Source organism: Paramisgurnus dabryanus, chromosome 16 (genome assembly GCF_030506205.2).
Source record: "Paramisgurnus dabryanus chromosome 16, PD_genome_1.1, whole genome shotgun sequence".
Classification (NCBI taxonomy): Eukaryota; Metazoa; Chordata; class Actinopteri; order Cypriniformes; family Cobitidae; genus Paramisgurnus; species Paramisgurnus dabryanus.
Genome location: NC_133352.1, coordinates 9,800,232 through 9,809,431, shown reverse-complemented (window position 1 = coordinate 9,809,431; position 9,200 = coordinate 9,800,232). Strand labels below are relative to the sequence as shown.

Sequence of the window (9,200 nt, the reverse complement as noted above, 5' to 3'; positions counted from 1 at the left end):
CTTTACATACATTTTTGTTTTTATAGTAATTTTTTGCCCTTTAAATACATTTCTTAGGTCTGTGCAGCATGTGGGTACCAGCGTTTCTGGCAGAACCAGCCAATGCTGCATCGCAATATGCCAGCATGCAACCTCTTAATGAGCGGGGCAATACACTTTTCAGGTTGCATGGCTACCCAAACCATCAGGATGTTGAAACTCTTTGAGCTTCAGTGCATCACTGTCAACACCTTCTTCCGCCATCAGCGATTGTATACAATTCCTACTGTCATTAAGGCGTGGCAGAATGAACAGGCAGGAATAATAAGAGATCTGAAGGAGATGAGTGGGGGACTGATCCTGTCTGGTGACTGCAGGTTGCACACTTATATAGCTTAATATTGTTCAATGTATTATTTTTGTGCTTAAATACTTACTTAAACTGTTCTTGCCATTCGTAGGTCAGATTCTCCTGGCCATTGTGCAAAGTACGGCACATATTCTTTGATCGAAGATCGAATAAACAAGGTTTTAGATGTTCAGCTTGTACAGGTAAGTTCATGTTATGAAACACACATATCAGTATCACCCATCTGATGTAACATAGTGACATGGTGAAATTTTTTTATACAGAGCTCAGAAGTCCCAAGTAGCAGCTGGTGTGAGTTAGAGGGTCTAAAGCGCCGCATAAGGTTTCTGACTGAGCAAAATATGCAAGTGTCAGCCCTCATCACAGACAGAAATCAGCAAGTAAAGACACGAACATGTACACACAAAATATTATTCTGCTGACTATATTTACAGCTTAAATTTTTTTCTTATCTATGTGTTGTGTCCCATGTTTTAGGTTGCCAAATGGGTGCGGGAGGAGTTGTGTTCAAAGGGAACTAACCATTTCTTTGACATATGGCATATTGGCAAAAGTAAGTGTGTAGGTATTTTATTTTAGGTTGCCTATAATTACATTTTACTTTTTTAACATTTTGTAATGTTGTATGTGTCTGTTCTGAAACAGGTGTAGGGAAAGCTTTGGATGCTGCTGCAAAGTACAGGGATTGTGAAGATCTGAAGCTGTGGAGGCCAGCTGTAATTAACCATCTCTACTGGACTGCAGCTTCCAGTCCTAATGGAGATGCAGATGTGATGGAGGCTAAGGGGAAAAGTATGGTCAACCATGTTCAGGACATCCACGTACATGACACTCCTACATTTCCCTGCGGTGCACATCTACCTCTAGAGGGGGAAGCAAGAAACAAGGCGTGGCTGGAACCAGGTACAACCTACTAGGTTCATTATGTGGCTGCAAATTTATAGAGAAACATCATTGTGCTTGTTTTCCAAATAACGGCTGTTTGACATTTCAGATACCTAAGTCTAAAATACATCTGGTTATTTCTTGCATACTCAACATTCACATTATCCAGTGTAAGTGCACTACATACTCATTTTAACATCATTTCATTGTAAAAACAAAATGTGTGTTTCTGTAGGATCAACTGTAGCAGTTAAACTGGAGAGTATAGCTTCTAGAATAGCGCTGGTAAAGGATGTTCGTCAGTTGTCCCCACAGCATCAGACCTTTTCACTAGAGGCATTTCACTCTCTCATGCTGCACTTTGCACCAAAACACACTGGGTTCTCCTTCCTTGGAATGTACAGCAGGTTAGTATGTTATGATGAAAGAATGAGCACCCTCTGAAACTAATGCACGCCAGCCCATCTTTCATTAAATTTGCAGCAAATGATTACAAGCTTATTTATGTTTGAACAACAGCATTGCATAAAGCTCTCAAAAAATTATATAAATTTGAATCACCACCACTTCAAAGAGCTTGAACAAAGAAATTAAAACCTTGGAAATCCAAATTTTTTCAAAACTGCATTATCTTGTTGTACCCCATGAACAGGTAGTAGGAATGTTTTATATTTTAATATTCTCTCACTATATATAAGTGTTTTCCACATTTTCTGTGTGTTGTTTTTACTTCTGGGTTTATTCACATATGTACAACTTGTAATGGGTAGAAATTATCCTTTTTTTACAGACTTCTCCTTGCGGCCCTGCACTTTAACCACAACGCCGACAGACAAGATGCTCAAACCAGTGATGGTGAGGCGCGTTATGCTGTTCGCTACCCTAGGTTCCGCAAAGGTGGCTGGGTAGTCCGTCCTGTTAAGGAAAAGCCATAATACAGTAAGCAGTTTCAGTTAGTTCCTAAATATAATTAAGTAAATCAAACCACGATCTAAACTTGTGCCTCCTTCCCCCAGCATATGCATCATCCCTCATGGAGTCTCTTAGAGTGGAATATTCAAGGTCACCACAGAGTCTACGAGAATCCAGCACTGTTCTGTTTTTAAATGCACCTGCACCCCTCTCCAGCTCCTACCAGAGGATCGACAAGGATGAGGCTGTTGGCTTATATAAAGTGGTTCTCAAACTGGGGGCACTGAGATGGTACCAGGGGGCCCCAGGTTAATGACTTCTTATAAAATAAAAACATCATAAATTCTGTGTAATTAAACCTCAGAAAAATAAGGCTACTAACCAATACCACTACAGTGTGTGTGTAATGTAATTTTTTGTTTACTTCAAATTTTAAGTTTCGCAATGTTTTGTGTCATACACTTTCTTTGGGGGGGCACGAAGGGGTGCCGAGAAAGTTTGAGAACCACTGCCTTAGCGCATTGCTGTGATAATCTCCCAAATTACTGAAGTTACTGAACAATTATGAAACGCTTTTAAACGGGTGAGATGGTATATTTCTCTCTAGGTGCTACATAAATAAAAACTGAATTTAATTTACCACACATCCAGATCTGCTTGGTTTATATTTGATGTAAACTATGGTAAAATAAGACAAATAGTAATTTCTTTGTTTTATTCATCACCAAAATGGGGCCATTCAAAGCCTTTATAAAGACCACCTTCCTCCGGAAACTGGCTTCTAATAGCGGACACAACACATGCAGGTAATGGCTTTCTAAAGTGTCTGCCCAGAACACCATAGGCCCAGCGGACAACCTGCCTGTATGCTGTGTAGCGGTACTGTCTGGAGATGGGGACAAAATATTTAATTATTGTCTTATAACAGTGGCATCAAAAGTGTGATATACACAACTTGTAATTAAAAACAAATTCATTCAGATTGTTTTAATATACCAATTAGTTAAATTTACTATCCCTTACACACATCAAATTAGTTAAATTTACTATCCCTTACTAGGTACTACATAAATTGGTAATAGTAAAACATTATCTCTGCCCTAAACCTACTCATTTCTGCTGGCCTGGAGAGGTCCATGTCCCTGTCTAAAGTGCATGTAGGCTATCTGTAGCACATATGGATTTAGACAACACGCCTCAAAGCCCGGATGCAGAGTCAGGCACTGTACTTGAAGTCTGGGGGTGACGTTTTCCACCAATGCCCAGTATGCATCCAACTCCCTGCAGCACTGACTTTCCTCAGCTGTGACCATAGGCACACATTTCCCACACAAGCACCTATTAAACAAGAACGGGTTTCGGGTAAATGCTCCTGTCCCTCTCCTGCTGTGATGAGAAACCGCTGCATCACGTAACGTAAGTGGGGAGGGATATTAACGAATGACATTACACCTGCTCAACACTTACTAGTTTATGTTACTGGTAGGTAGCAACACTAGATGACCAGTATTTTCTTTGCTATTGCATGATTAATGATGATAATCTGTCCAATTTTATGATCTGAGCACATATTACATCTCGTTACCTGACGTGTATGTATCTATAAACACTGATCTCAAACCATGAAACCTGCCCAGTTCTCCACTGGTTCTCCTCACACCAAAACTCAATTTGTCTCCTTTGACCGACCTGTCTAATCCTGGCTTGTCCCTGCTCTCTTGGCTGCATAACTGGCTCATAATTGTAAGGCTGTGGTCCATCATATGAGTAAGAATAAACATTTACTACTTCCTCAGCATCCGAAAAACTGTCATTGCGCTACATCGTGTGCCTCTGATGATGTCACTTCCAGTTTGGCGGTTTTTAGAGGCGGGTCTAAAATTTTCTTACAAAAATGACTCCAGAAGCCTAATTAGTGCATTTAGAAATATATTTTTTTTAAATCTATTTCCTACAGTATTTTTCTGTACTTCGAGTAAATGGGTGGTTTAACTTACAACTTGCTCTTTAAAAATTATTTTAAAGAGAATAGCAGAGTTCATACCACAACTATGTTTAAATAGCAAATGCATTTGTGCCCCCTTTTGCGCCCATGGGCGTTCTGGTCTGAAAACAAGGTGTGTTCAGGCGCATTGTTGGCGCGTTGCTATTTTGAGGCAACTAAAATAGACTACGCCATTATCTAAAACCTTTGTTTTTTTTAAATGCTACCTCACAGATTTATTGTATATGATCTGTACCTGTGGATATGGTGAGATGAGAAACATTTTTAAGTAATGTTAAAAAAAACGCTTTCCAAGTGCTGAAACGTGCGGAGAGCCGTTTGTAAATTATTTATCTCCTGTTTGTTACAAATAAAGTATTTTCAGAGTACAAACCTTTTCTTACATACTTGTAAATTATTTTTGATGATATTGGATAGCAATACATTTAAAGCAATTAAAAGCATGCTCTTTTACTCCCATAACTAAAAAAAAAAACGTGTTTTAAAGGTTTTAATAAAAAATAACAATTTCAATACAAGTGTAAAACAACACAATTATTTAACATTAATCTTAAACTGGGGATCTTCTTCCGCTTAGTTTTTCAGTTTACAAAGTCCGGCATCTAAATAGGGATTAGACATAGTGCCAGCACAACTGGCTTTTAAAGCAGATGAGAGATGAGACTCTCATTGGTTTATTGCACGTTACGCCTAAATACTCCCATTAATCATTAAAAAAATAGGACCAACCCTTTTCGACCATCCACTCGGCGCACAAACCATTTTCCCTGTCGTTAAATATGCAAAAGTGGATTCGGACACGCCCATTTAGACGTTGCGCTGTGCGCTTTAGACAATGCGCTTAGATCGTTAAAATAGGGCCCGAGGATTACCTTAGTGCAAAAGAGACAGTGAGCGAGAGTAACACGACTGTATTCACTTTCATCAATACAAGAATTAAATATGTTGTTTTATTTGTTTCTCTGAAGTTTAAAATGAATACGAGTCACAAGACAGAGACTCTGACAGAAAAATGCCAATGAATTCACTTTAATCATACATAATATAAGCATAAACATGTTGTTTTATCAGTTTCTCTAAAGATTGAGCATTAAACGTGTTCTTTAATTACATCATTTAAATCTGCTTGTATGATTCGTTCAAAAAGCAAACTCGTGACTGTTTGTAGAAGTGTATTTTATTGTAAAATGCTGAAAATCATTTAAAACACTAACACGTGAAGGCAGCATGAGACCTAAAAGTCTTTATTTTTATCCCACAATGTTCCCCATCTGCTGATGAACACATATTTAGTATGAATAGAACAGATGGTTGACTTTTTAAACTGGTTCATATATATAAAGCTGAACAACACCGCTACTAACTTGTTCCTTGAGAAGCTACTGCTTTGTTGTGGCTGAGTAGAGAGAGGCCCTAGAGAGCACTATTCAGTTGAATGCAAAATACAATTTCACCACTAGATGGGAGAATATCCTACTTACTGTCCCTTTAATGTTAAACATGATGGCTTATTTTATGGTTATTAAAAAATAGGAAGCAATGAGGAGCAAGCGGTTTGATAAAAAAAAAACATTTGATTTATTGTAAGTAGCATTGTTTTGGTGACATCCAAAATACATCAGCCTGTATGTAATTTTAAATAAAACATTCAATAAATTGATATTAAATTGTATTTGTTGTTTTCAATTGCTAAGATATAGTTTTTTTAATGACTGAAATTTTATTTAACCATTTAATCCTGAAAAATAAAAATGGAAAACACAGAATTTTAGAATAAATTAAACAGAATTTGGGAAAAACTAACTTTTCATAGGGCCCTAAGTGATTTTAATAAACTCTTAGTGCTATGGGTGTCTTTGTGTTATATTGCCATTGCATTTCTGAAATGTTTTTTCAGTATATGTCATTTTGGTATCTTATTTAATTAAATGAAAAATATTAATATAATAAATTAATAATAATAAATTAAATAAAAACATTTTTGTAATGCAAGCCTCAAGATCCGGTTTGCATTATAATGGCTCTCCTCCTGTAAAATATCTGCTGTTCCTACCCCAGTTATTAGTTATAAATAAAAAATAAATAAATTATGCAGAGTGAAGTCTTGATTTTTTAAGGAAGGAATGTGTGGTGTATAATGTTAATATGTGTTAATGTATCATTACTTACCTCTAGATGGCGATGTTGTTCCAATTGTGTGATTTACCTACAAGATAAAGAAAAAACAAAATATAAGATAATAAACTACATCTGTCTCTTTGAGTTTCTCAGAAAGTTTTGATTTACTGTATTATTGACATAAAGGTAAATATTACTGGTGTTTGTTTACCCTGCTGGTCATGATGGTGGATTTAGCATAAAGTTATTTGTTTAGTTTTTTTTTCAGCTTTTGGCTCCTCCTCCTCCTCAGGTGTGAGATATGAAAGTGAAACCATCTTATCAGGATCCATTTTGTGTTGTACGTAAACGACATTCAGAGAGTAAACACAGTGAGTATCTTCATTTCTACTTTACTGATTCATAGATTTCATTTTCAAGTAATGTGTTAACCTGTTTATTCAGATTGTACAGAGTAGAAACTGTGACTGTCAGTTTTATGGCACATTATAATTATAATCTTTGGTATCAGAGGTTTAAAACTTCAGTGTATTTGGTCACATGATCAGTGAGATGTAAATTATTATTCTGTGCAAAACTTGCTACCTCTACACTGCAACAAGTGCTAGGAAATGCATTTCAAAATATTTTGACTTGACTTTGTTTTCTTTAGACTTTTTCATTTGACATCTAAAACTGACCTAACTAGTTTGTTTATCTTACCTCCCTCAAACTCTCTCTATTCTGATTCTCTTCCTAATAAAACTAAACAAGACATACAGAGAAGACAACACATTCACAATTACAAGTATACAAGACCAAATTTAAGACAGCAGTAATGAGTTTCAGGTCTGAAGGAGTTTAAAGTTCACCAGGAGATAAAACACAGACTGATTTTACTTTCACTTTTATTTAACACAGTGTTTGTCTGAATTACTGCTGCTATCTGTGAATGATTTGATTCTGTGGATTTAATGATGTGATGAAGTTTTCTGTTTATGTGTGCAGGTCATTACTGTGTTGAGACAGAGAGAGATTTCTGAGATGATAAAAAACTCACTGTGTGCTTCAGTATCTGCATCTGATTTTAGATATAAGCATGAACTTCACAATGAATCTCTCTGAAGAACACACAGACACAAAAACAAGGTGGAAAAAAACTTAATGTGTTTTAATACTTTGAGTATTTATTGTTAATAAACAATAATTTAATATCATGGTATTTTTATTTTAGTCAGTCAGTTTTACCTGATCACAGTAATGTGTCTCTGATGAAAAGACAAACAATAAATCCTAAACATGAGGAAAACTCTTCTGCTGAGCTCAGGTGAGATATTACAACACTATTGTGTTAAAGTTTCTACCTGTTTTATAAAGTAGTTAATTTATATGAATTTGATCAAATCGTTTTTTTGTCCCTGTGGTGTTGGGTTTAGGTGCAAGGTTAGGTGTGGGGTATCATTGCTGTTTTTTTCATAAAAATTATGCATTTTGGTACAATGCACTTCATACAAATGTATATGAATTAGCCACATACAGTTGTAAAATACAAAAAATATCCAACCTGATCTTTAGAAAATTCATGAGTGAATTACAGTTAGACCTACAAGAGTATTCTTTTACAAAAGTCAGGAGTTTAAAGCAAACATTTTAGCTTAAGGGGTTCAAGTTTATTTTTAATAAAAAAAAAATTAAATTAGGGACACAGTTGTGCTCAGTGGAGTTGTTTGGAGTTATTTAGTTAACATTGCAGGAGTCACATAGGAGCAGATTCTCATTAATGCTTGAATGCTTTAAACTTGAAATCAGTGTTTTAATGTTTGTTGTTGTGTTTTAGTTTGTGTCAGAAAGAATCGTCTGAACCCAGCTGTGTGTCCATGCAGAGTGACTGGTCAATGCCTCATCCAATAAATTTCAGTTTGAGAGACTCTTCTGCTGATCTGAGGTGTTGTATATTTCTCATACTGTAAACTACACTTCATCTCGTTCTATTTACTGTTATTCATGACATACAGTACATGAATATATATTTACAAGAAAATGTGATGTTTTGTTGAACTATAGTAAAAAAAGAGATCAAACTGAATCACAGATTAAAAAGGAGAACCTGGACTCTATTTTTAAGGTAAGTCTGTGCGTGTGTGCGCGTTGCATGTGTTTGTGTGCCCAACATAACATCCCTCTGGTTCTCAATCCCTTCATATTATATTTAAAACCATTTCTTACAGTTGTATATTATGTGTGTTGTATTCCCTTAAATTTACTTTCCTACATGCCTCATAAATTGCTTCTCAAGTGATTTTGATTCAGTATACAAATTTTGAAACATCAATTTTATGCAATAAAAACAACTATTTATTGTAAAAATAGTTAACAAAATGTCGCTGAAACTAAACATTTAAATGTATTAATGTTGCAACGAGTCGTGAAGATATCATGCAGTTATTTATTCTGTTGTCTGTGTGTTTAACTGTGCATGTTTATATGAGTAGTTGCTTTTTATTGCTTGTTTTTAAAATTGTGTTTTCTTATATTTACATGTACGGTGATTTAGGAAGTTGAGCAGAAAATCGTCTCTGTAATGAAGAATGAGTTGAACAGTTTTAAGAGACTGTTGAGTCCAGATTACCCAGAATGCACTGAGAGAGAGGAGGATGATGATAAAAGTCATATCAGAGTCAGAGAGGCGTTTCTGAAGATCACACTGCACATCCTGAGGAAGATGAAGCAGAAAAACCTTGCAAACACATTACAGACCAGTAAGACCTCTCGATCATCACATCATTACAACTCGGTGCTGTATAGCACCAAAAGTGGTTCTTTGCTCGTAATCATAGAAGAACCGTTTTAGTGCCATATAGCACCGGTGAAGCACCTGTGAAGCACCTGTGAAGAACAATAAATAACTCATTTTAATGTCTTATAATTATGCAGGTTTCTTCATGATGGGAT

General features: G+C 35.9%; 2 protein-coding genes across 6 annotated transcripts in view; both read left to right on the top strand.

Moving 5' to 3' along the window:
- Positions 1-223: 223 nt before the first annotated feature.
- Positions 224-4,346, top strand: LOC135749362 (uncharacterized). The gene is made up of 8 exons (XM_065267959.2): positions 224-356; positions 441-531; positions 613-729; positions 827-902; positions 995-1,252; positions 1,470-1,641; positions 2,025-2,173; positions 2,251-4,346. The coding sequence occupies exons 1-7, from the start codon at positions 322-324 to the stop codon at positions 2,167-2,169; spliced, it is 894 nt and encodes a 297-aa protein (XP_065124031.2). The 5' UTR covers positions 224-321; the 3' UTR covers positions 2,170-2,173; positions 2,251-4,346.
- A 2,233-nt stretch (positions 4,347-6,579) lies between these two features.
- Positions 6,580-9,200, top strand: part of LOC135749358 (NLR family CARD domain-containing protein 3-like) — a 220,381-nt gene continuing 217,760 nt past the window's right edge. For all 5 annotated transcript variants that reach the window (XM_073812154.1, XM_073812155.1, XM_073812152.1 and 2 more), the window contains exons 1-6: positions 6,580-6,640; positions 7,257-7,397; positions 7,483-7,575; positions 8,086-8,193; positions 8,313-8,373; positions 8,803-9,007. In XM_073812154.1, the coding sequence (XP_073668255.1) occupies positions 7,348-7,397; positions 7,483-7,575; positions 8,086-8,193; positions 8,313-8,373; positions 8,803-9,007 (517 nt within the window). In that variant the 5' untranslated portion in view covers positions 6,580-6,640; positions 7,257-7,347. The remainder of the gene's footprint in view (positions 6,641-7,256; positions 7,398-7,482; positions 7,576-8,085; positions 8,194-8,312; positions 8,374-8,802; positions 9,008-9,200) is intronic.